At 41.8% G+C, this 27861-nt stretch overlaps 2 protein-coding genes across 2 annotated transcripts; both read left to right on the top strand.

Annotated features, from left to right (window-relative positions):
* Positions 1 to 9245: 9245 nt before the first annotated feature.
* LOC131981402 (synaptopodin-like) lies at positions 9246 to 20175 on the top strand (the record flags this gene model as incomplete). The annotated part of the gene is made up of 3 exons (XM_059345674.1): positions 9246 to 9341; positions 13510 to 14860; positions 19199 to 20175. Coding segments are annotated over exons 2-3 (1146 nt in total), but the record flags the coding sequence as incomplete, so codon positions are not given.
* Positions 20157 to 26131, top strand: LOC131981737 (mucin-2). The gene is made up of 2 exons (XM_059346168.1): positions 20157 to 21270; positions 23208 to 26131. The coding sequence occupies exons 1-2, from the start codon at positions 20176 to 20178 to the stop codon at positions 24414 to 24416; spliced, it is 2304 nt and encodes a 767-aa protein (XP_059202151.1). The 5' UTR covers positions 20157 to 20175; the 3' UTR covers positions 24417 to 26131.
* Positions 26132 to 27861: the final 1730 nt, after the last annotated feature.

Below are 27861 nucleotides of genomic sequence, written 5' to 3'. Positions count from 1 at the left end.
ATGATGTATGACCACATATCTCAAACTTGTTGAAAGTAGAATGTGCATATCTTTTAAACCAGGGCTTAAAACTTTCCTGTTTGCTGCTGCATTTTATTAAATTAAACCTGAAACCTGAAAAGTGAAGCCTATGCAGAAGTGCTATAAACCTGCATTCTTTCCAACGGCCAGCCGGGGACGACACCACTGGTTACAAAAAGAAGTTTGGTTATATAAGGGAGAATATAGGTAATATAATACCTATAATAATATAATATATAATATAATATAATATAATATAATAATATAATATTGGTAATATAGGGCGTTTATACAGGCAGCAAAATGCAAGTAATATTTATGTTTTAGACTGCTTCGCCACCATCTTGCGGACAAAATCATAATGATTGACGGCTACATGGAGTTTAAATGGTTCAAATGATGTCACACTTGGAGAGAGTGAATGGGTCAAACAAATGGCGGACTTTCACCCAGGTAAAGTAAATGACTGTTTACGTAACTTCTGTGGCTCACGTCACCCAACTTCACTTCCAACATTTACCTACATTTATTTACTGTTTAAACTGTCTTTTCTAATACCTTACCAGGAGGTTTTGGAGGCCCTAAACCTAGGTAATTGGTTTTATAGCCTAAATTCACAGAAACTGCACCTTTTTTTAAAACTGTAAACTGTACGTGTATATGTAATGACGTGTGTGTTTTTAGTACGCTCCGCTGTACAGTGAGATGCAAAACGCTCACATGTGTCATTATGGGTAGTATTGACAAGCGGTCTATTCTGTCAGTAAGGTTGGAGATTTTGTTTGATTTATTACCTCTGCAAATATTCTTATCATAAGTCTGTTGAGTAAAAGACTCTGTGGCTGTTCATTTTGAATAATGATTGCTCCATAGCTAACCAAGCTAATTGGCTACCACTACTGTTTGCTGAATACAAACTGAAACAAAAACAGCAGTTCCCAGTTTCTCAGAGTATGGGTTGTAAACCACCATGAAGAGTAATATTCTCACATGGAGCCATTGAAATCACAGAAATAAAAGAGGGTGTGACCACTCATCTTCACACACACACACACACACACACACACACACACACACACACACACACACACACACACACACACACACCCACAAAGCCAAAACCTTGTCAGTATGGCTGCCCAGCCCTTCCTTCCAAATTGAGCTCCAGTATTCCTTTACTTTGTAGAAGTCCCACAGAACCTTTTTAAAATTGATGTTCACACAGATTTACTTTGCATGTGAACTCTCCTGAATGTGTCAAAACTTTCCCTTACGTGCAACTGTGATCGAGTTGCCTGTAACTTTTACAGAGGAAATTCTTTCCTAAAACTTTCTGGGGTTTGAATTGGGGATTTTTAAATCTCTCTTACTGGCACAAACCACTATTGAATAAGTCATTGTGGTGAAACAGGCCAATCACTGAAAGCCATAAAAAGAGTTACCAAGCTCCCACTGCTTGTGGGTAAGTTCCATGACTCTTACAAGACTGTTTATCCCAAATTCATGTCCAGATGTACAACTTTTCATGCATTTAAAGCATTATGTAACATTTTATGAAATAGACTTAACACCTCAGTGGGTTGCAGCAGCTCTTCTTGTCAACGCTTATCTAATTCACACCTTCCTGTTGGGCAGAGCTAAAAAAGGAAAACTTTTTCATTTCTCATTGTTCAGAAAGGAAGTGAGAGACTGTTAAGAGTGAGATGGGAGATGCTGCTGCTCATTATCAGGTCCTGAAGATGATTTTTTTCCAGGATGCAGGGGAGGCTGTCTCGGTTGCTGTTAGTCCCATATGTCACCGGCTGGTGGACAGCTCAGATGGGTCCTCTTTAGAAACTGTATGTCTCCTGTGGTCTCTCAAGCCTGCCCAAAGAGGATAAATAACCATCTGTAGCGTCTGATGAAGCAGCTTCACCATGACCCGTCCATCGGCCTCCATGGACTCTTTTAGCACTTTCTCCTTAATGGAAAAGTCATGTCCTTGCCAGTATCTGCACCAAGCTCAAAGTAATGGGATCCACTGCAGGCCAGTGAAAGACCATTAAACCCGTGGAGTGACAGTGATGAGCAGAGCATACTGTGGAGACTCTGCTTAAATGTGAACAGCAGGAACTCCTATTACAGCCTGACTCACCTTCTGGCAAACCTCGAGGCATTACCTGGCAACTGAAATGACACTGAGCTTCAGCTTTTGCTCTTTGATGACTTTTCTGTCTGAATAAGCCCTGTGAACTGATTCTGCATTATGAATGAAATCATTCAAAAGACTATGGCTCACTCTGCACCGCCTTACAACATCATTTAACATGAATGTTTTTGCAGCTGCATTATTTGTACATTAACTCAGCAAATCTTGTTACAGAAAGTTTTCCCAGGTGAGAGATTGAAACCTTCACCGGTGGCTTATTTTCACTGAGAAATGTAGAGCGAGGCTCAGGAAAACCGTACACACAGAGCCTGTAGTGTCTTGAGAATTAATATGAGCCCACAAATGGAAACAAAAAGTCTACCTTGTCTCTTAATTCAGAGTAAAAATATAGAAGGCCTCGCAGAGCCCAAATGGTATAAAAGTATGAATTTAATTGCTTCCAGACATGATGCAAATAGAGGAGGTGCAGTACTGTAACTGCACAAATACACTGATGTGGATGAATATTTTTACAAGTCAGTATGTCTGGAATGACTGAAATTCATTGTGACGACTTGATGAGCCATCACACTGAGGACTGACCTGTACTCTCTGTTCAAAGCCTGAATTGTTCAAAATCAGGTTTCAAAAACTTGAAAGTTGCTCTGTGATTTTGAATTAGATCTGCAGAAACATAAAACACTGTGGCAGCGTGATGACAGGCCTCTGCTGTTGTCACCATAAATGAAAGCTCCAGGACTGGGTTTCACAAGCTATCCATAAATCTATTACTAAGTTTGTGTGTGAAGATATTCCTAAGTTCTTTGTAACTACTGTACTGGCAAGATCAGCCATTTTATACCCCTTTTTCTACCAAGGCAGTTCCAGGGCCGGGTTTGAGTTGGTGTCTAATCTTGTACCAGTTTCTTGTGTTTCGACTGCCAAAGGACCAACTCTTGGAAAGGAAGATTGGTTCCAGAACGGCACCAACTCTTTGCTGGTTTTGAACCATGAACTGCTTACATCAGGGGCTAGGTGATTATGGGGACCAACAAGACCAACTAAAAATTGTATGATTCATTTTATTTTATTTGTTTAACTGCAATGTGATTGATTGTGTTAGCGGGTTAGCATTAGCTTACAAAAAAAGTCGAACATCAACATCTTGTGTTCAGTGTTAATAAGAACCTAATCACATCCACAGTATTCAAGACAAGCAGAACACTTGTTGTACCTGTCATCTTTGGATGCCACTGTAGGCTCGCAAAGCCAGGAGCAACATTTGTAAAGACAATGTAGTCTGCCATTGTTCTATTATTATACTTGCTGAGAGAGCGTAGACTTATACAGACATATACAGTGAGGTAATGATGTTGTTCTTGAGCCTGTGAAAAAAGTGAGGTTCTGAGAAGGTCCGCAAGTTGAATCAACTGTGAACCAACACCAGCATCAGACCAGCAAAAGAACTAGGTTTGCGTCAAAACGGGTATGATTAAACCAGGTTGCACCATTAACAATTTTAGTGATTTTAGAGATTTTAGTCATGTGTTAATTGGATGTAGGAAGCATCTGTATATATGTCAAATCAGTAGCAATGGATTATGTTAACAGGAAATAATAATGGCGTCACAAGCTCATTATTTCCAAAAATAACAGTTGGAGTCAGCCCAACAATACATCAAACTGTTTGTGTTGTATGTATCGTATGTATTACTGTTTTACATCTTGCATATATGGAGATGTGTTTGGCATATTCATGTAGTTTAGCATGAGGCAGTATTTGATCAATGCTTACCTAGCTAACGCTGCAAGACTAATTTGACAGTATTAGAACAAAGTTTTATAATTCGAGATATATTGTGTTGGAAAATGTAATTTAAAATCTTTCTAGTTTAGTGTCAAAACTGCAACCATAACTGGGAGAAAATAACTTTCCCACAGCACATAATTGTCAGGGCAGTTTTTTTGTATGGGAACATCATTTTCAGAAGACAGGGTTGTAAAATAAACTCATGATGGGGTGGGGTTGAAAATAAGATAATGAAAAATGTGTCATTATACTTTTCCCTTTTTCTTTTTCACTTTCTTTGACTATTTCCTCTCTCTCTCTCTCTCTCTCTCTCTCTCTCTCTCTCTCTCTCTCTCTCTCTCTCTCTCTCATACACACACACACGCATACACTGGGGCCTCTGATTTCCTGGCATTTCACTACATTACACATTCACAATGGCTGCGGCAGATATTTTGGGCACAAGTACTAATGTAATTTGCAGGAGGGAAGACGAATAAATATTTTGACAGGACCTCGCATTGTGTGACACAGATTAAGTCCTTAGCTTGTGTGGCAGTGAACCAGATCAGTGTTTGGCATTTTGTTTTTGTCTCCCGGTAAATTTTGATTACATTCTGCAGAGCGTTGATCCAAACAAAGAGCGAGCCTCTTGTTAGGAGAATAATTCCTGCCTTGTTCCTATCCCATCTGCAGTGAGGGCCGGATACTAAGCAGAAAGGCATTTAGCTTGAAATGGGCTGAACCGAACACAATCAGATGGGAATGTCACATTCATTGATCCATACGCTTGTGCATATGCTAAGCTGATGGATGAAGAGCTGCTGTGATAAGTGCAGTTTTAATATTACTGGTGTTTAAACCTGATTGGCTGGGAGGAGGCAGCAGAGGGGATAAAGCCTGGCTGCAGCAAAGTGACAAGTTACAGTGTGTGTGTGTGTGTGTGTGTGTGTGTGTGTGTGAGAGGGTGGCTTTCCCTGAAATACTTCAGCTCCCACCCACTTCCCCTTATTCTTTAACACTTAACATTGCAATAAGGAGTAAAAATGTTGCATGACATTCCATTGAATTAAGTAATGTCCTGTACAGATTAAAACATGTGCTGCATGTGAAATACCTCTTGTTGTGTTGTGCTGCTCTCACCCAGATCACTTATCTGCAATGCCGACCTCTCAGATTATTCAGTGTTACTCAGCAGATGCTCAAATTGCTTTTTAAAATGTGACATTCATGGCCTTCTCCTAGCAAATTGTCCATATATGGAAACAAGGAATCTCCAGGCCTGTTTGTTCTTCCACTACTCAACTAAATCAAACTGACCGAACTTCTTTCCCTGCTACATCCGGTGTTTGTTTGTGTTGACTGCCGGAGCCATGTGAACACTGATGAGTGTGATTTTAAACTGAATAAGAATTTATTAGGTTAAAACACTACAAATCAAAACCAGACTTTGGTAGTGCAGGAAATGGTGATTGTGTCCAGGGTAAGCCCCAGAGATTCATTTGCAGTGATTTCTTATTCCCTCATGTCTGAGCAGCATTGTTGCCAAAGGCTTATTAGGAAGGAGGTGATGTTGCCATATAGCTGATTAGATTTTTTTGTTATGTGTAAACAGCACCGTTGGCTTTGTGTGTGTTTCAACATTACCCAGACAGACAGAAGACTGAGCCAGCTGATTGTGGTTTGGGCTCAGTCTCAGTCTGTGTGTTAGTACACCGAGGTTCTCACCATAATGCTTATGGTCCTGTGTGTTTAAGTCTGGCACACACACACATTTATATGTTCATTTGTGCACACACACATTTAGATGCACACAAAAAACAAAAGAAAGACTCCAGGGCCCTACGCTCAGATGCCCTGCCCAGTCTGTGGAAACAATTTAGACTACTATGCTATGTCGTAGTGGGAGTTGTGCCATGGAGTATATTAAGTGTATATATTGGATTTGGAGAGTTTGTGTGAGCTTTTAATATATTAGCTGGCGCCAGGCTGGCATCCAAGCCTGTGTGCACTTGAGATGTGAAATCAGCGTCTATTAGGCACTTATACACTGGTATTGTAAAGGAATTAGCAGAGGTGCAAGAACTGCTCAGACTTTGTACTGAAGTAAAAGAAGCAATCCCACAGTGTAGTTAAATTTGTACTAAAGTATGAGTACAAAAGTAGTAATTATGCAGAATGGTTCATTTCATATTATAGTTTTGATTAATTAAAGGCGCAATCTTTAAGCTGAAGCCTGAATTTTAGTTTTTTTTCAATTAAATAACATTATGAACAGAATGTGAATAAGTGACAGTGCTGACATGATGTCAAATATGTCTATTTATTGTGTTGCAGAGATATCTACTGTCTTGTAATATAACTTGTACCTAGAAAGATGATAATGACTGGATGCAGCTAAACTGTTACATGATTAGCAGCTTTCTGCCTAAAACTGAAACTAAAATTAAGATCGACACCCTAACTTAGATTTTAAGGGCTGTCGCAATGGACAGATCCCTTTGAAAATCAAGCTCCATCCTGGTAGAGATAACTTGCTGAGCGGAGGTGATTTGAGAAGCAGAAGTGACGCAGGTGAATCAGAATCCATGGTAGGCTGCAAGCGGCCCTGCATAAACCTGATTTAAAGCATCTTTTTCGCCATGCCGGCTCTCTCCTCAACAAGCTGTGCGGATTACTAACCGCTGCAACTATGGTCTTGTTATGGTGATAACGGAGACCTGGCTGCAAAAACAACCCCAACTTAACTTTGCTGTGGAGCTAAAGGCCCCATCGTCCACCATGAAGAACCGATACTCAACTCTGCATTGCACCCAACTAGCCTCTTCTCTGCCAGGCTGTTGTTCTCTGTGCACTTTATTTGTTGATTATATTTATTATTAATCTGAATGTGTGGGGTAACTACTTAAAGTTATTAAATAAATACTCAAAATACAGTACATTACTTAAATAAATGTACTTAGGTACTTTCCAACAATGGGAATTAGGCTTTTGGACTGTCTGTTTGTATTGAAGCCTTACAGTAGTATATACATCATCAAACCACAAGTGGACACACCCTGATTCTACCAGAATTTATTCATCCCTGCTTCTGACCACAACACCCTCTGAGGTAGTTTATGAGAAATACAGATGTCTGGTTGACTGAAAATAAACAGAGGCAGCGCTGAAACATGAGTGTGCCTTAACCGAATTAGTCCTGCATGCATACCGTATCCCAGAAGATTGGTAATCAACCCAGTCGGTATGCAGTTGTGCTCTCTTTTACACACTTTGAGATGTGAACTGAGTTGCGCCTCATTATCATTGAGGAACATCTACCCATCAAAACATCCACAAGCATGGAGAATATTCTCTCGTTCTCTCCGTGTTTATACTGAAGCTGTGCCTTTGAACAGCCCCATGGCTGTATCCCATTACATCCAGAGGGATGAGCTGAGGGCTGGTATGGTGAGCAAGAAAGCAGAGAGGGGCCTGCGTATGATTCTAATCAATTCAGGCCTCGGCTGTAGCAAACGCTCTCTAATAACTTCTGGAGATGGATCTGACTTGAGAGGGAATGCAAACCAGATCACTTTGGAAATTCCACGACGCTCTCTTTGCAGCAAAAGCCCCTCTTCTAAAGGAATGTGTGCTAACATTTCCCCTCAGCTCCCTGCTCTCCCACACACACAGCTGCCCTTCAGAGAGTCACGCCAGAAGAGTACAGGCCGCTGTTAAAAAGGCGGAGAGGGAGAAGAAAGAAAGATAGACACGGCGGCTAATGGCTGCTCTCCCAGCTGCATGGGGTCTTACACATATAAACATGTCAGGAGAGGTTGGGGCAAAGGAGCGAGCAAACAGGAATGGTGATGGAGAGAGGGAGATTGAAGGGGAAAATAGGAATAAGTAGCCTAAAGTGGGACTATAAAGAAAGGAAATACAGAGATAAGGAGAAGGGAAATCGATCAGGGCTGACAGATGGGTGAGGAAAGAGGAGAAAATGATAGAAGAATACAGAGAGGGAGAGCAGGAGCAGGGGGAAAGGGGTGTTGAAGGAGGAGAAGAGGCTGTGCTGAGACGTTACTTAAAGTAGCCTCGAGGTGATGGATTGTCTGAGCAGTTTGGCAGGACCATCCATCAGGTGAGGAAAGGTGGTGAAAAGAAAAGTTCAGATAAACATATGACATAAAAAAAACACCACCAACAACAACTTCAGTTACAAACGATGCTGGAAACATTTTATATTCTTCGGGATGTAGAGCTTGGTAAACTTTGTGTGACCTGCTGTTTGAAAGTGTGGTGAACCACAAGCAAAGTAACTGCACCATTAAGTAAAGTTAGCTTATCCTATGTCTGAAAGGAGATTAAGATGTTACTCTAAAATCCTGGCAGGCGTTCAAAATCCATTTCGTTTCCACCATATGCCTCAGCCATGCAGTCTCCACTGTGGATCCAACAACCCAGTGCCCACGATCAGTTCTCATCTCACTGAGGGACTTCAGGAAAGATGATAAAGATCAGTGAAATATGTCTCTGCAGAAAACTGCAGATATATAAATCTAAAGATCTAATAATTTCTGAGCCTCAGACACTGTACAGTGAGCCAGATGTTGGAGACATTTTATAGCACTTGTGGGAACTTTTGAGTGAATCGATGTTTGAAGATCAGAAGAGATATTTCTAAGGATCATAATTTTATGATTAAGATCCCTGCAGAGAGGCCAAAAGCTGTGTTCTTTACAACAAATATCAACGTACCTGTCCTTGAGTTACTGTCCTGTGCACACATGGTAAAAAACTCTACAGGGTCTTTATATCCGATGTTACTGTGTTTGTGTTTTATTATTCAAAAGCAGCTTGAGACTGGAGCAACAAATTCTGTGGGTTTAGCAGGAACTTCGTCCACATTTTTCTTGCATACTTTTCACTCTTTATTTGGATTTCTCTGTCCGGTGTGCATGGCGGGAAAATGGGTTAAAAAAAATGGGGGAACAGAGTGGGGCCCACTGGTCCCTCAACATCCCTGTGTTGAATATGAAAATATATTATAGCATAATGTGTTCAGTATGCAAGCTTGAAGGAAACCATATGAAAAGATCCCAGACAAAGAGCCTTCTGTGTTCCAACTGACCCCCTCCCACCCTCATCCTTCGTCTGCTTCAATTGAGAGAGAGCGAGAGACAGGGAGAGAGAGAGGTAGAAAGGGGGAGGTGTGTGTGCAGAGTCGTTGGAACTGAAAAGGGGCAGTACACACACTCGCTGCCTCACACAGACAGACCCACCGGAGTACAGGTGAGCAGCATGACTAAACACACCACAAACAGGAAGGAGCTCTGAATCCTGGATTTTTATCTGTCGCTGTGAAACTGTGATTGCTGCAGACTTTATCACCTGCGGCCCATTATATTTATCTTTTACGGGGTAAGACACTATCTTTGTTTGGAGAGGGAGAGAGAGTGTGCAGGAGGAAGGAAGTGAACTGAAGCAGAAGAGGAGAGAAACTTTGAAAGTCTTTGTTTGAGTAGATGACAAACATCTGTGGCCGCTGTTTTTCCCCTCGGTGCAGGCTGCAGACTTGAAGAAGGGGGTTGGCTTGCTACATTAGCGCTATGGTCACTGATATCCGAGCCTATTGTCCTGACTGTGTGGAGCCTGCTGTGAAGCCAGGTTATAGACTTGAACTGCACTGTGTAACATTAGATGGTGTATCCAATTAAAGACCTGGCTGGAGCTGTATTGACTTACATATATAAGTAATTGCTTCCTGTTAACACAACAGGTGAGGCCCATTAACTGCTTTACAGGGGGGCAAGTAAAGTTTTTCTTCAGCCATGTGTTACCATAGATATATTCACTAATGATACCCCTTTAGTTGCTGTGACAGAAGATGCTCTGTAGAAAACTCATTTTGTCAAATGTCTAACCGAGGAGAATAACAAAAAGTCAATACACCTCCAGAAATAATCCCTGCAGTATTTATATTATTTTCACACATCTTACATTTTTAAAAAGTGCTTGTACTTCCTCCCTTTGATGTCTAACAGTTTTCAGATTATGACTGATTGTTTTAGAAGGTTCCCCCCTCTTGGCACCGGATCATACACACCTACTTCAAGTGCTGTGCCTCTTGAAGTCCTCCACCTGTGAGAGTAGGATGCGCTGCACATGAAGCAGACACTTTATTACAAGGTTTTCCTCTGCATGATTTATGATTGCACTTGCACGATTCTGAAAAGAGGAAAGAGAAGCAGAGGGAAAGCGACATCTGTGACTTTTTATTGGGAGTCTGTGCCTTGCAGTGCGTGTTAGATGTCAGTCATCAGCCAGCGCAAGCCCAGGCATGTTGACTATCACAGCCTCCTGAGGAATTATGAACCAGGAATGCCAATTTTGGAGCACTACCCAAAATTATTTTGTAGCGCTGCAAGGGCCCTTGAATGGTTCTTTGTCTGAGCTAGAGCGAGAGGGAGCAAAGGGCCCTGCTAAAGCCTTCAGCATTTACGGCTAAATGATTTTTGCTTGCCAAACTGTAAAGGATCCAGGCAAAAGGAAAGAGATAGCAGATATATAGCAGCTCTGCCCCTGAGGGATGCAATCATAAAGGTTTGCCAGTCAATGTCGTGACCAGATCCTCATTATAAGCTTGGTAACTGATACACTTCAAGTCTTACAGTAGGTGGAATGCTCGCTCACCTGACATCCACACATCTCACATACTTCAACACATGTGAGTCAGGAGCAGCTGATGATGTACAGATGCCATACCAGAGGTGAAAATGCATGCAGCGTATGAGTTATTAGGTGGCTAACATGCTGTCTACAAGTTGGCTATTGATGCAGATGTGTAATAAATGTACAAGACAACGGCCATGAGGGACAAATGAATGATTACAGTTTGTACGCCTGCCAAAGCCATTTCTTCTGTGCGTCATCACTATGCTGCACAGAGCTGTGGGATAGATTTGCTGTCCACATATGGATCCATCATATGTTGACGATGTACAGGAACTCTGTGATTACACACTAAAGTGGCCTACGGGCTAGACTGTAAATGATATCCTTGGCTCTAATCACGGAGGTCAATGGGTGGCACAGGAACACTGTGCGGGGGTGGGGGCTGACTTGGACAGGTGGGCACCATGAAATACCTTTTGAACTTCAAGGTAATTGGAGGGTTGAGGGAGGGGAAGAGATGAGATCAGATCTTAGCTATGGGAAGTAGATAGAAGCAGTTAAAGAGGGGAAAATCTCAAAAAATACACCCAGGGTGGATATTAAAGGCCCCAATGTTGTAACTTTATTCTTATGTTAATTTGGGAGAATTTGTTAATATTTTAAAGATTTATGAGATATATTTATTTGTTGGGGCATATTTGAGTTTAATAAGAACTGAAGTATTTAATTTAAATGTAAAAAGTAAACACATTATTTGCATTGTATCAAGGGGACGTCAATACCCATAATGCTTTAGGAGGAAAATCAGAAGTACAAAAAAAGTTGGCCGGAGAAGAATAATTTTTTTTCTCACCAAGTGATTTTAATCTCTGAGTCCTGTCTTGTCATTTTTTTAATAGAGATAATTTACAATACCCCATATTGTAAAAAAAACAACTAATGTTCTTCATCTTGAATGTTCATCGTCTTTTTGGATTATAAAGTGGGTCTAGGTGCTATGTAGATACTGAAACTGTGCCTGAAACTGTCACAACTATATAGTCGGATGCAGTGATGGGGCTGATGCTGAGGACTCAGAAACGCTGACCAATCAGAGCAGACTGTGCTTAAAGAAAAGGTGCTAAAATGGAGAGTTTCAGACAGATTTAAAATCAAAGTATGAACCTCAAAATGAGCACAATATGTCCCCTTTAACAAGCTGGTACCAATTAAAATATTACAATAACAGACACAGAAAGTGGCAGATGAGGCTTTAGAGAGTCCATGCCAGTGTTATGTTTTAGTCTCTGCTCATGTTAATTTTGAGTATCCTACATCTGTTCTTTGTCCGGCATTTAATAAACATTTGCAGACTGGATCAAAGACGTGTAATCAAAGCATATTTCAGTCAATCTGCTACAGTAGTGTTGACGCAGGACCTCAACACATGTTCACCTCTGCTTTCATTGATTACAGTAAACATGAAATGTTGGAACAACAAAGCCAACTGTGAATAAGAATGCAGCAAGATGAGGTGCTAATCTAAAAAGACAATGCGAGTCTCCGAATGAGATCCAGATAGATGCAAACACATCTGTGGGAATCAAAGAGCTGTTGTCAGTGTCTAAACAATACCAGCTTTCATCTCTTCTCACTTGACACCATCACGCCAGTAAGCGAAATTGTGGAGGATTTTTGTTTTTTTTCTGCAAAGGAGGTGGGGCCGTGTTTTGTTAGGGTTGATTGTGTTCAGGGGCCAATGAGCAGTCCTCCTACAGACTGTCATGACTCAGCTGTCATGTCTGAGGGAGAGCGTCTCCACGAAACACAATCTTGAAGGGATGCAAACAAGTTTACGGCGCTTGCACACCTTCAAAAAAAGATGAATGTGATTGTGGTTGCTATGCCTCTAAGGAATTTGAAAAATAATGATTAAGTGTGTACTTCTCTGCACAGCTCTCCCACTCTCGAGTGTTACAGTGGTGACTCACGAGCTAAAAACTAAAGCAACCGTGATCAGCTTCAAGGAGAGGCAAGTCTGATCAAGGAAAAGGATGTGCAAACACTGGTTTATCATTACAAACTTTGCTAGTGGGTATTATTAGCTTTGAAGGGGAAACATGACACTGCGGATCTAATGAAATGCTTTATCAGATAAGAGGGAGGGATGCCTTAGATGTCAATGTACAATCTTTGTCTCTTTCCTTCATGTTGCATGCAAATCTTTAATCCTCAGTCACTTTCTCAGCATTCTCTATCACATCACAGACCCCGAGGCAGAGATAAAGCTTGTTTCTTTGGCAGGTTTATTACACATTTCCGACCTCTACGCCTAAATGACCTCAGGCTGACCTTCTTCCATCTTTGGAGACAACACTGAGTTTATCAGGTTCAGACTTTTATAAAGGCGTCTCCTCATTTCCTTTTCCACCCCTTTAGTTCAAAGTTCAAAGAGAAGGCAGATCTTCATCTTTAAAGACAGAGAATTAGAACTTTCATTGTCTCAAAAATGGACATAGGTTGAGTTTTATGCTTTTTGGAAGTAAACCAATGTTCATTAAAAGTATCAGATGAGCCAAAGTGAGTGTATTAAAATGTTCTTTAAGCCTCTTTTCTTTCTCTTTGGAGTCACCCACTTCAATTTGTAGACTCTCTGTGGGTACAAAGGTCAGGTCTTTTGGACTGCTTTCTTAAAACCATCAAGGATAATTCTTTATATTCCATACAAAGCAGTGGGTTGAAACTCGTGCTCTTACACAAAGGGCGATGATAGAAAATCGAGTAGGTTTCTTGTACCAGCTGTTTGCCAAAATCGTGGGTCGATGTAACATCCAGCTTTTGTCTTTGCAAATGTCACATTTAAATAACTATAATCATAACTGAAGAAAAGTTTGCATGGCTAAATATTTACCTGAATATTTCTATTTTTTTGCAGGTGGTTCGGGACGGGAAAAGGACACAGAGATGAATTAGATAAACTACAGCAACCTTTTATCCTTCCATCTACAGCTGGAGCTTGGCATGCCAAACTAAAACTGTTTTTCACAGACTTTGTGAACAATAAGACAATCAAGGACCAAAACAAAGAAACTGAAAGTCTGAATGGTGGAGCTGCAGACCGCAGAATTACTGTATTCATGACAAACTCCTAGTTCTAGTGTGCTGAAGCATTTCAGCATTAATCAAAGCTACCACCAGAAGAAATAAGAACTTTCCTTCTAAACTGCGGTTTTGTGAATAAACAAAAGAACAAAATGGATTATCCTGCCTTCAGGGGCTGTGTCTGGCTTTAATGTATAAGAAATAACACAGAACACCAGAATAAAGCAACTTTAATTGAATACATTGGAGCTCTGAATACAAACCAGTCTCTGAAATGACCTTTCCAGAGTGAAATGTTATTCCTCACATGCACCTAACAGCAGGAAGCTGCCATATACACAGTTCCCCTTCACGTCACTGTAGAGTTATGATCTCCAAGATAAAGGGCAGATCCTTTTCTCCGAAAGAAAAATAATCTGCAGGCTGGAGATTGGGATGCAGACAAAAAGCATGTTTTGGTGACCAAAATAGCTGAGGAGGAAGAGCAACGTCTGGGAAAGAAAAAAAGGGAGTATTAGAGAGATGTGAATAGAGAAGACTGGATTGTTTCTCAGCCTTTTTTGCCAGATTTTCAACAGAGCAAAACAAACTTGTGCAATTTCTGTGGCAGTTGTCCATGGGAACTCATCCAAGGCACATCGGAGCTGACCCTCATGGGAGGTCCTGTTAGATCGACAATAATACTTCATGAAGCCCAAACTAAGAGCACACTTTTTCCGTCAAATTCCAGCTGACTACAGGACAACATTTGGAAGGATTATTGCTGAGAGTGGAGCCACTACCGGAAGCAGCAGCTTGGAAAGCTGAGCAACTCCTTTCCTTGTCCATTTTTGTTTGTTTTCTTGTATTTCAAGAAGTATTCACTGCCTGCCAGTAAGGACTAAAAACTTCCATCTTCCAACTTGACCGACAGTTTCATCTTATCAGGAGAGAAGATTGAGCTGACTGGAACGAAACGCTCACATATCCTCCCCGCTGAGGGCTTTTGTTTCTGCTGCAGCTGAAGCATTTTAGCATGGAGATGGAGAAGGGACATACGTCTATCAGGAGAGGAGTGAGCTGGAGTCCAGGAGGATTGAGAAAACCTCTCCAGGCAACGCAAAACATGCACACCCCTGGGACAGATTGCAATGCATCATGGGAGACGACAGGATTCAACAAAGAACAGATGAGCCGGAAAACAAGTAAGTGTTTGTTTATCTGACGTTTATTCATCCTTTTTTGGGGGAGCCTAAGCAGCAGCAGCAGCAGCAGCAGCAGCAAGAAAGTGTATTGTTGTTTCTTCATAACACAGAAATGTAGTTGTAAATCCATTTCCGGTGGTTTGTTTGCAGGGCTGCCTTAATGCTACAGTGTGGCTTCAAATGCAGTATATCATCATATCACAAGACCTATAACTGAAGGGAGTAGACAGCAAATAGAGAAAACAGGCAGCCCTGCCTCCTCAGTGCAACTTGAAGCTCTCTATGAAACATCTGTTTCCATGCCGTAAAAATACAGGCTGACCCAACAGCAGTGGAAATGCAATCATGCATCACTGCTAAAGGGCAGTTTTAATATACAACACAGCCACTGACAATAATAGGCTAACTTGTGCTGTTTGGAAACTTTCTTGGACGTTTCTGTTTACTTTCACAGCTGTCAACCCCCCAAATAAGTATGAAAAACGGGGGAGTTCACACTCCATAATAGCACCAACGACGTTTAATTGCGAAATGGCAAAATGGAAAAACGCTAACAATACTCAGCTGGAAAGATAATTACCTCTGGGTTGTTGGAAGTCTGTCTGAACAGTATTCAAAGAGAATAAAAAGACATTGTGCCGTGAGGAAACATAACAGAAAGGTCACGGCCATCAGATAACTGCTCTTGATAAAGATCTATAGACTCAGTACCTCCAACACTGTTCCCATCAGTCATTACTTGCTAATTAGTTTCCTCAAATGGAACACAGATCACCGACAACAACACAGCAGAGCAGTTAATAGTCGAACACACCTCTGCAGGGACTTTTCACAGGAGTAACAATATGAGCCGCAGAGCCTCGTGGTGTTTTATTTCCCCCATGGGATCCACTGAGAGTTTAAGTCACATTCAGTCGGGTAAGATCCCAGGACCCCTGTTAATCCTTGTCTTTCCATACCGCTTCACACATCACCCACGGGGGCCGGTGCTGTCATCCCGCTCACCCCACAGCCATCGCCCGGAGAAAGATAACATCCGACAGGGTAATCTGACCTTTGATACACAAATACAGGGCTGGCCTCCTGACTTAAATCCTCCCGCTGTGGGGGCAGTTTGCCGTCTGCTCTCACCCACGCAGCAGGAGGATGGGACAGAGGGCAGAGGGATGAGGTAGGGAAAAAGGGGGGCGGACAATGAGATGTGGAGGTTCTTGCATCATTGACGAGGGCTGAGTTTTGTCTCTGCTGGAGGACAGGAAATTCCTATCCTGCCCTCACAGGTTAGAGCTTAGGGCCCGGAGAGTTCAGAGAGGGCAGGCACTGGGTTGGGGGAAAGTGTGCAATAAACACACACATACATGGTGATATCCAGACAGACATGGAGGGCAGAAGAGGTCAGGAGCTGGATCTCTGGAGTCTCAATGGTCTAATCCATACACACATTTACTGGAGTATCTCTGGTCTCCTTTTCCACTTCAAAGACTGCAACATGGGTCAGACACTTCCCTTCCATCACAGGACATTAGACAGAGATAAGCCGCTCAATACTCGCCATTGATTGGACACCTCTCCAGAACTGTCAAAACAAAGTGCAGTCTGTGTGCAACATCAATACTTTCGCATCAGAAGCCCTGAGCTCTTTCTCAGAGGCATGTCTTCGTTTTTTATAATTAGCAGAAACTCTGCGGAGGCGCTGGTGCAGAATTTGAAAAAGTGAAACGGAGCTGGAGGCTGAATGACAGACAGCACAGCCTCCAGCTATACAGACCACCCCCCTCCCTCCCTGCCTGCCTGCCTGCCTGCCTGTCTGTGTGCCGGGCTGCGGAGGAAAAGAAATCCGATCCCGTGTCTCGCTTCAGAAAGGGGGTGTGAAGCTATCAGGCGCAGTTAAATTGAAAACTCTTGTGGAAGTACAACAAAACAGCGGAGCTCTGATTTTGAACATGAAAAAGGTAAGGGATTAGGTACTAAATTGAATCCAGCAGCAAGATAAATTCAACTTTTAGTTAACTTTGGGATAGTTTATAGCCTTGAATTAAAGCTGAGGCACTTTTCCTGTTTTGTGAAGAAATATGATTTGTTAGTAGCAGGGTGTTGTTTTTGTTACTGGAGACATTGACTACCGCCTATAAACTTTAACTGATTTTTTTTTCATAAAAGAAAAAGTTGTAACCAAAGTCCATTGAAGTTTTTATTTTTTATTTTTCTTAGCTTTTCTGTATAATCACTCTCTTCTCAGATCTTCAGTAGGAACTATAACTTTAAAAAAGAAGATTCATGCATTTATTTAAATCAAGTCTATTGTTGTTTCTAGGTTATTGTAAAATTTTCATTTCTTCACACATTACTGAGATTGGCACTAATTGCTTGGTGTCATTTAATCAGACAACAACCAAAGTTTTCACTGTAAAAATCTAAAACAAAAGTCCAGATTCAATAAAAGTACAATTTGTTTTCATTATTCTGGTCCTGGTATCAATCACTGATGGGATTTGCACCTGCGTGTTACTTGATAACCGGTCTGGCTCCCACTAGAGGTAGATGCTGACAGTGAGGGGACTTTTCATTTCAAGCCTCACTGCTCTGGCTCTGGTATATCAAGGTAGTCTGAATTATAAAAAATTAAATAGCCAATAAATATGTCATTGGGACCAGTGGTGGTATCCCACCCATATTGATAAAAGGCGCTGACTATACATTAAGTACCTGTGTGGCAGGTTCTCAGCAGCAGTCTTTAAAGGAAGGTGATTTATGCTTATGCCAATAGTGGTGAGAGGTGTGCTTGTTTAAAGGGTTGTGTGATAATGCTTTTATGCTTGTTATATTGTTGTCACAAATATGTAAGGTGGTTGATATATGTCCCTTTCATACGGAAATTATATTCCCCTGTCAGTGTCAGTGATTGATTTAGTAGATGCTGACGCTGATGTATTTCCTTCCACATCATCATCAGCAAATGTTTATAATTGAAACGGGCCCTTTTCTGTGTATTAAGATAATAAGATAATAAACATATGCTGCTGGATTTTAGATGGGTTCTTGTTATAGGGACTCATGTGTCACTTACAAAGAGTTAATTCAATTATTGTGACTGAAAGTCTGTAAAATCAATGACATATGCATATTATTCCTTTTCACTGGGCGAATGATCATATTGGCTTCTCTATGCCAGGAAAACCTGCATGCAGAATGAGCTCTATAGCAAAGCTTTACAAGTGATTGCTTTACACGTAGTTGTTGTGATTGGCACATGATTAGATCAAATAATATAGCTGTCTGGATCCGTCACCTTATTAAATGAAGAGAGAGTCATGGCTGTAGCAGCTGTCTGAGAAACCTCCCGGAGAGACGTGGAATAACTTTCTTCAGCCGGAGTTACATAAATTAGATGAATAATCTACCAGATGTGTCACCACAACCACTTGAAATGTCCATCAGAGACATATAACTTTTTTATTCTGTTAAAAAAAAGGCAAAGATGCAGCTTTGATTTTCCTCCTGTGAACTTTAAAGCATGATGCAGTCGCTATATTTAAGATGGGAACACTTGATTGTATAGTATGTTTATAGACAGCAGTCGAAAGATGTCATTTTTGGGAGCCGTGGATTGTAAAAATGGTCTATTAAGGGTTCGAGCTGCAGTATTGCACAAATTAACTACAGAGAGAAACCAAAGGCATGTTGGAAGCTCAGGCAGGGAGTTTTCTCAGCGGTGGAGGAATGCTCAGGGAGGGACTACTGCAGATGGCAGAGGAAATAGCTCTGCTGCCTGGAATGAAGCTCTTAAGCTCAAAAAACAAACTGTCAGTTTGAACATAGACACAATTTCAAGGTAATCAGCAAATCTGCAACCTCAGTGTAAGACATGACTGACAACCATTTATGTTGGCACTGTAGGAGACCTTGACCTACATCTTTTTTTATTAACTTTAGTCAACAACCTGATTAAAATGTTTCTCCGCCTACGTCTGTTAGTTCTCTGTCTACAGTTACGGTCTGCTGAGTCAAGTGTCCACAAAGCCGTATTTGGAATCAAAAGCGCTGCAAAAAACAATCAAAACCATATGGTGCAGGAACAATTATGTGGGTTTTTAAAGAGAATATTTAATCCCAGACTTGTTAAAAATTTGTCCTTGCTGGTTCTCTCTATTTGTACATAAAAGTGGTATGGTGAGATTTAATTAGATGATGAGGGAGTTGTTTTTGTTTGAACAGTGGATTTTACTAAGTCTTCTAAAGTTAAAATCCCTTTAATCATTAATCAAACATCTCTTACACAAAAAAGGCAAGATCCCCTGTTTCTCTCATTGATCAGGCTTTTTGTCTCTTTCACTCCAGATCTGACCAGGAGTGCCAGTTTATCAGAGAAGGAGCTAAAGGAGGCTCGTGTCAGGAGTCAGATCATCGCTGCTCAACTCACCATACCTTCCAACTCCAGCTCCAGAGGCGTGCAGCTCTTCAACCGGCGCAAGCAGAGGGTCAACGCCTTCACGCTCGAAAGCTGCGGAGAGGGGTCAAGAGGGGACGGAGCTGAGGATGTGAAAACAGAGACCTCATCTAACAAACTAACATGGGCAGAGAGGAGCACTGAGGACAAGGATAGAGACCTGAACTTTAAGAATACAAAGCCGCTCTTTTCACCACCTGGGAGGGTTCATTCAGTAGGTGAAATTATGGAGGAGCCAGGTAAGGGTTTTCACAAGGGAGACGACATGGAGGACAGTGTTATCCAAGAGAGACATTTCCTCCCTGTCAAGGAAGAGCAGGAGGAAGAGGAAGAGGCAAGAGATAAAATCCATGAGGAGCTCGAGGAGAAAGTCAAGGATGAGATTCCCCCTGAAAGTAATAATACTGATCCAGTTCTGATGGGGCATGCTGAAGGGGAGGCAGAGATAAATGGAGGCCACTCAGGGCCAGTTCCCACTGGAAAGCTCCATAATGGCTGCCACAGTACCTCTGGACCTGAGAGGGTGTCTGTGCCCTCATCCAAGCAGACAAGCAGCATCATCAATCGAACTGCCAGGCCCTTCTTCTCACCGCTGACAGTGCAGTCTCCAGAGACAGCCAGCCCCGTCATGGACATTCCCCCTGCTCCTTCTTACGCTACTCCTCCTCTACCTATTTTTACTGCTCCACAACCTATGGCGTTCTCACCACCACCTCCTCCGCCTCCATCATATCCCACACCTCCTCTACCGGCCTTTACAAACCAACCCCCGCAGACCTACTACTCCAGTCCACCCCCAGTGTCTCCTGTCATGTCCCCCTGCTCCCCTCCACCAGCCCACCAGTCTTCTGTATCTCAGTACCCACCCATGCCGCATTATGGCCCTCCAACAGCCCCAAAGCCCTCCACCTTTGTTCCTCAGCCTACTGGGGAGAGGAAACCAATAGCAGCGATCAAAACAGGAGTACTCGAGGAAGGTGCTGCTAGAAGAGGAAGTCGGAAGTCAATGTTCACATTCAAAGAGAAGACGGTGGTACCTCCGAACCCTGAGCTGCTCTCTTTGGTGCAGGGGGCGGATGAAAGGAAGAAACACGGACTTAGATCTGTGCCTGAGCCGGCACACGAGGAAGAATTGCTGGCGCTTGGGGCAGAGGCCTCCAATTTCCTCGCCAAGGAAGAAGACAGGGCCGAGGAGGCAGCAGCTCCCGAGTGGGCTTCCTGCCTCAAGACTTCCAGGACACGCCCGAGGGCAGAGCACAAGCCAGAGCAGACCCTCACCAATGTGTCAGGAAAGGGGGCTGAGCTGTTTGCCAGGCGTCAGTCTAGGATGGACAAATTCGTTGTTGAGAAGCAAAATGCAGGACAAATGAGGTCTCCTTCACCCACGATGTCCCTGCCACCGTCTTGGGTGTACCCATCTAACATGCCTGGCAGGGTCAAGGCCATTGCTAAAAACTCTGACATGAGTGCTCAACTTTCACAAAACCTAAAGGCACAACAAGCCGTCAAGCCAAAACCAAAGCAAAAAGCTCCAGCTCCAGAGCCAGTTCCAGAGCCGCCTCCTTTGGAAAATGGTTGCTCCAAGATAGAGATGGACCTGTCGAGGCACCGGCCCTACCAGCTCTCCTCTTCACTCTTCATCCTTAACCCTGTCAAGGACCCCATTAGTACCCTACCAAGAGGAGCACCACAGTCCAAGAACCTGATATCTACCCAGCCTTTGTCTAGACAGACTTCCTTACCTAACCCTCCGTCTCACTTCAGTACCCAGTGTATGTCTCCACAGCTGCCTCTCAGCCCCCCAAGAAGAGGAGCAGAATATCCACCAAATCCAGCCTATGGGCAGCCAAGGATCAGCTCACCTATGTCGGCTTTTTCTCCAGAGCGAGTGTCCTCTCCCCGGTCAGGGGTCCAGGCACCGAGGCCCACGTTCTCTGCCAAGAAAGCAGGGATTGCACCGCAGGTGTGGAGACCCTCTCTGTACTATTATTAAAAAATGTGTTTACATCTGAAGAATGGTTGGAAACCTGAAACTGAATTTAGTAGGGCTAAAATTAATTAATTAATACAGTTTGCTGCACTTCTTTGTTTAACTCGTGCCTTCTGGTACTTTTTCTTGTACTGTAGATATATAACAGAGTGAAATATTTTTACGTGTGAAATGTTTTAATCCTCACATGTATCAGAAAGCAACTGATGTATAAGAAACGCAATAATAATTGCAGTTAGGGCCAGACCTTGTCTGTTTCTTCCAAAATTACCAAAGTGAATTGTTGAGAGAATTTCTAATTGTATTTTTTCCACAGTAACAAACACATTAACAGCAGTAATTACCCTCTGTTAAAATAAAAATGTGCTTTGATGTAATCAGAACCCAAAGCAGCTGAGCATGTCAGCACTAAAATACTCTAATTTTCAGTACGTTTTGAATTATGATGAGAAACAACCTCACGCTTTTTCCACTTTGTCTCCCAATTCTGTGGGCACAAGGGGGATGCTGCTTCACAAAGCACTTTAACAGATGGTCTGGCATCTGCTTTATGATCTATGATTTGCAATTTAATGCTGCTCACTGACATGAAAGTTGCAGCGAGAGAACTCCTTTTATGTCTTTATGTCTTCAGGGTAATTTACTCTGCTTTCCAGCATTTTCTACCTAAATATATGGTGTGTACTTGGATTCTTTGATGTTTCAAATCTGCGTGCTGCATACTAATTTGCATCATGGACCTACATATATATTGTTTCCGTGACTTAAAGCAGTAATTCCAGAAGTATTTTTTTTCACAGGACATCATCAATCACTTCAGGGTTTATGTTTGTTTCATTTCATAAACTTTGATTCACTGCTCTTTTCTGCTGTTACTCTGTCTGTTATGATTGATTTCTGTGTGTTAGGGTGAGTGTTTCTTTCTCTGATTAAAACTTTATGCTAACACTCTGCTGTGACCTCTTTCTCCTTTTTCTCATTTCCTGTCTGGCTTCTTTCAGGCATTCTTTTCACTATTTAGTGTTTGTTATTCACTTTTCTGCTTGCCTTGCAGACACTGCAAACACTTCAACATGCTAATAAATGTTATGCCTCCATTAAGTACACAAATCATTTCCAACAGGATAACAATATATTTTTTTACACAGTACGTGACATTGTAATTGGAAATTATCATTCCAGCTTGCCATTGCAAGGTCTTTTACACTTTAATAAGAATTTCAGCAATGTGTGTTCATGTTAAGACTTGACCCCTGGTCTTGAGGGAAACAGACATTCAGACAAATGGAGCGACCTTTGACCTGGGCCTTGTTTCTTTCACAGATGCCCTGAACTTTTGAAATATGATCAGCAACGTAAATCTTAAAAGACCATAACTTCTCAGGATACTGTGTGTGCAGTTCAGTCTATAGCACTAAATCCAGTCTTCATATTATTATCATTCCAAGTGGAGATAGTTTGATCTTAATTAGTTTGTGCATAAGATGGAATGCTGCCCTTGCTTCAGTCGAGTAACTTCATATCCCAGTAAAGGTTAACCACCTCAGGAAGGCCAGATGCCAGTAACCTGAGAGAGACACTAAAGACCAGGCCTATGTGTGCTGGCAGCTTGGCTTATAGAAGAATTAGAAAGGAATACACAGAGATGACCTGAATGCCACTGGGGCTTAGACTGAACACATAAATACTGTTTTACCAAAACAGATTCACTTTCACTGTCTCGTTGCATAGAGCTAGTGCCTGCTGATGCAGAACAAAACAAATCAACTTGATAGAATTTATGTAAAAAGGACATGTATTTATTCCAACGTTGCACAAGAATTATAGAAAACAAAAAGAAGTTTGTGTGTTGTTGGTTTGAATATATGTCTCCAATAGACTAACACATATTATTTGTCATGACCCAACAGACACTAAAGGATTCCTCCCCTGCTGAAACCCCCAGTGAGACTCCCACGCCAACCAGGACACCCAGCCTAACTCGACGGTTCAGCAGCCCAGAGGGCCCCGCCACTGGGACATGGACTCCCAGCCACCAAACTAATCGACCCTCCACCAGCATCCTAGCTCATCGCTCAGTCACTTCCCCTGTATCCTCTCCGATGGGTACGAGATGCCAATCCCCTATGGCCGGTCAGAATATCCAATTTTCAACGGTTACCTCCACCACTACTCCCAGACCCTCTCATACACCTACAGTTACCTCTCCATGCTCTCCACCTTGGGGTTCAAGATGTCAGTCCCCAATGGTGAGCCAGAATACCCAGTCCTCCAACACTCCCTCTGTTCCTGGCTTCAGACCATCCCAAATGTCTACGACTACTTCCCCTCTTTCTCCTCCTTGGGGATCCAGGTGCCAGTCCCCAATGGTCAACCAGCAGTCTTCCTCTGTCACCTCCATATCCACGTCCAAACCCTTCCAGACATCTACAGCCACATCCCCACGCTCTCCTCCATGGGGATCAAGATGCCAGTCCCCTATGGTGAGCCAGAATACCCAGTCTTCCAGCATTTCCTTTGTTCCCACTTCCAGACGAACCCAAACAGCCACGTCTCCTGTCTCTCCTCCTTGGGGCTCACGCTCCCAGTCTCCTGCACTCTCTCAGACCAGTTTATCCTTCTCTGCCACTAAACCTCTGTACACATCGTCTGCCACCTCTCCTGTTCCCCCACCCAAAGACAGTCGCTGCATGTCCCCCATTATTAACAACCCAGACTCTAAAGCCAACCATCGCCTCCTGGCCAAGAACATCATTAATGCAGCCAAACGTAAAAACAGTCCCTCCCCTGGAGCACTGAGCGGTCACAGCCTCCCCATCTCACCTCTGGGAAATTCCCACCATGGCTATGACTGTCACAAACCACCCATGAGCCCTTTCCAGTCCAGGGCGTATGGTGCCCAGTCCCCCACGTTCACCAGCCCTCCTCAAACACCAACACAGAGGATCTGCTCCCCTGTGAGGCTGTACAACACTCGCTCCCTCACAGACTCTGATGCCTCTGTGGAGTCTGAAGACTCAGGCCTCCGATCGCCCGGCCTGCACTCCTACAACACCTGTCCCCGCGGCTGGGGCGGTAGCCTGAGGGTGAAGAGAAGCACCGTCTCCACTGACCTGTGAGGGTGTTATCGGAAGGCAGCCAAAGCATGACTTCACTTTTAAAAGACTTTTGGGGCATTGGATCAACCAGTAAAAGAGTTTCTGACGGCATTTCATCTTCCAATAGAAGATACCTTTCTGTAACTTTGAATACCGATCCTGGACAATGGTGAATGTTATATCAAAGTAGTATTTTATATGACTCACATTCTTATTATGGACTGACAAGAACAAGCTTTTAACATAACGCAGTTGCTGTGGCTTGTACGCTTCTTACATACCAAAAAGACTGAAAATGCAGTAACCAAAGATATTTGAATTCACTTGAAATAATGTTTTACTTTCTTCACAGCATACATTCACAGCCTGTTCCAGCTAAATAGTGTCTAAGTAAATTGCTTTTTAATGTTATTAAGGAATTATCATTATGTTTGCTGGTCTGATGCAAGTCAAAATGGGAAGAGACTTTTTTAAAAAGACAATTAAAAGGCATAGAAGGGACACATGGAATGAGTAATGTGTAAATATATAGATTATTGGACTGACGGTTCTTACAATATGGCATTCTCATTGTATTAGCAAAGGATCAAATTTAATTACAGTGAATACTGATTTAGATAATACTGCTTAAAATGAGTTTCTGTCATTTTTCCACAAATACACAGTAGTAGATGGGACACGTGCTATTCATATTATCATACATGGTCACAATATTCACCAGTTTATTATACGTTTTAATCAATGGGGAAATCAATCATAATTATCGCAGTGCAATAATCAGTTTAACAGTGTATGTTATGTATGTTATATGTCGCTTTATGTACTGCATTTGCTAAAATGAATGTAAGCTTTACAGACAGATTGACAGAGAATGACATGGAGATAAAGAGATGAAGAGTCATGTGGAAGTTCGAGGTTTGGGTATTGATGCACCTGTTCAATCAAACACTGTTTCCATAATTCACATTACAGTTTGATGTTTGACTGCCTAAGTTCTGTTGCTTTAGCCGACCATCTGTAATGTTTTTCATGAGGAAACAGATTAACATATTTCGTGCCTGTACTTTTTGTACAAAGTGCCTGTTTGGATGTGGTTTAGGAGCAAATGTGAGAGAAGGTACAACAAAATGTTGTCAAAAAGGGTTAGAAGAATGTTGTATGTTGTGAAATACTAATCTAAGTGTTTGTGAGAAAAGGACAAGAGGAATGGATCGTATTTTAAATACATACATAACTCTAATGTACATTCTGTTTAACTTCTGAAGTTACTTTTTATACTTGATTTGCACTTCTGTTCATTCCAGTTCAATGGCTTAGTTGGCATTGTTCAAAACTTAAGTTGCTGTTATTCATAAATAAATAAGCCAGCAAAAATATACACGACTGTAAAAATCGGAACATTCCTGCACAGTTCAACACGTTGACGTGATGGTAGCAGTTAGCTGTAAACCCGACTGCTGCCTTCAAACCACAACCAGCTTTCCATTTCAGCCATTTCACACCATTCCCATCTTGCTCAGTCCTGCACCAGCACACACAAGAGATCAGTCCTTCACTCTGTGACATGCAGGCCAAAAGCATCAGCACATTTCTGAATATTTACTTCTGTGTGTCTTCTGAGTGACAGGGACACCTGCGGCATGGTGACCTGGCTCCATCAGCAGGATTAAGCATATTACTGTCATGGATTGGTTTCAACCTGGGTCACCTCTGGACAAACCAAACACTGCTGACATCCTACACAGAAAATAATCTTTGCATTTATGAGTTCTGCAAGAAGCAGACTTCTTTTTTGGATGGGTTCTGTGATTGCATGCCTGCATTCTTCTCAATACAGCTAATATTTTTCTCATTTCAAAACTGTATGATGTCTAAAACTGAATGCAAAATAAAAAGAGATGACACACCAATTTAAGTAAGGTATATTTGTCTCTTTTTTTAATTCATTATTACACTTAATAACTCTGAACTGAACATTGTGGAATAATTAAATCCCCCCTTTTCAAATATACATAACCAAAATAAAACAATATGTGTGTTTTCTGTGTGGTCAATTCATATTAAACACATGAGTCTATATATGTTTACTGTTAAATTGTCTTTTAATTATTTAATTCTCATTAATGACCCACCAGGAGTGTGTGGTGGTGTCTGTTTCTGCAGAAACCCTGCCATCTGCCTGTTTACTCTCTTTTCTTTACATTTTGCTGTGTCGGGGACATATATGGGTGTCACTCTTGATTTGCTTTTACCCCCACTGAGCTAGTGAGGAGGGGTCAACTATGTAGTGTTTACAAACAGTAAGTGACAATTCCTGCATAGTGTACCTTTAAGTGACCCTATAATTTTAGCCTGGGATAATAAAGTTAAAACTACTGCCACAAGTGTGACACATTGAGGACTGCAGTAACTCTGTACAGTGCTATTTAAACAAGGATTCATATTTCATCTGGTCCTTACATAAACCCTACATGCACCTTAACAGGCCCTCCATTTATACTGTATGATAGTTGGGTCAGTAGGCTAAGTTTTGAAGCAGTTTAATAGTTGGAATGAGATGTTATGAAAAGCGTCTTCTCTGTCACATTAAAGCTTTTCACTTTACAAAATAATAACTAGATGACTAACGTTTGAATAAGCTCAAAAATGAAGTACTGACATATTTTCAGGATCACCCACCACGATTGTAGACTATTTCTTTGCTTTTGCAGTCTTGTGTCATGTATCACTGTTAGTGCAATATAACTCATATTTGAGGCAACAGTTAAGGGACTGAAATGTCCCTCACAGCAGCTCCTCGGGGTGAAAAGAAAACCAAAGCAACATTTATCATAGGTTCATAGACTGCCACCTGTAGGACTTCACACAGAAGTTCAAATGAGGCTACACTGTTTGAACTGATGCAACTGTTTCTGAATATAAACAGTTTATATATTTTTTTGTCATGGCCTCTTATTTTCTTGTAATATTAGAAATAAAAGAGGCTAGGATGACAAAAAACTGTAGAAACTGAAGATAAAATGTCTCTTTATTATCCCTTTTTTGGAATAAGAATGTTATCTAAACAGATATTTTTTACTGCAGACATTTTAACACGTCATAGCAGCAGGGAATAACTAAATGCACCCATGTGATTAATGTCATTGTGTTTTTCCTACTATGACAACTCAATATGTCTATGAGATCTATACTCTCTCATTTTCAATGTTCACCATAATCATAACTGCAGTGATCTACTAACTGAGATACTCACATATTACATCCCATAATTACAGCTCATGTGACCCTGGAACAGATGCTTTGCACAGGGAAAAAAGGGTGATTTGTCTGTGTTAAATATCACAGATCTATCAAACTCAAAAAGTAAAAGGCTTAGAAGGACCTGCAAATAAGGTGACATATTGGCTTACTCAGCAGATGTGCAAGACAGTTTTTTTTTTATGGATTCTTAATGCCAAATTTAAAT

This window comes from Centropristis striata, chromosome 12 (genome assembly GCF_030273125.1).
Source record: "Centropristis striata isolate RG_2023a ecotype Rhode Island chromosome 12, C.striata_1.0, whole genome shotgun sequence".
NCBI classification, from domain to species: Eukaryota; Metazoa; Chordata; class Actinopteri; order Perciformes; family Serranidae; genus Centropristis; species Centropristis striata.
Note: the sequence above shows the minus strand (reverse complement) of the source record. Positions and strands in the feature narration are given on the sequence as shown.

Bases quoted from the DNA above. Each gene is read 5' to 3' on its own strand.
- LOC131981737 (XM_059346168.1), top strand. From the start codon at position 20,176: ATGCCGCATTATGGCCCTCCAACAGCCCCAAAGCCCTCCACCTTTGTT. The intron at 21,271-23,207 runs GTGTGGAGACCC...ATGACCCAACAG, and splicing joins AAGCAGGGATTGCACCGCAG to ACACTAAAGGATTCCTCCCC.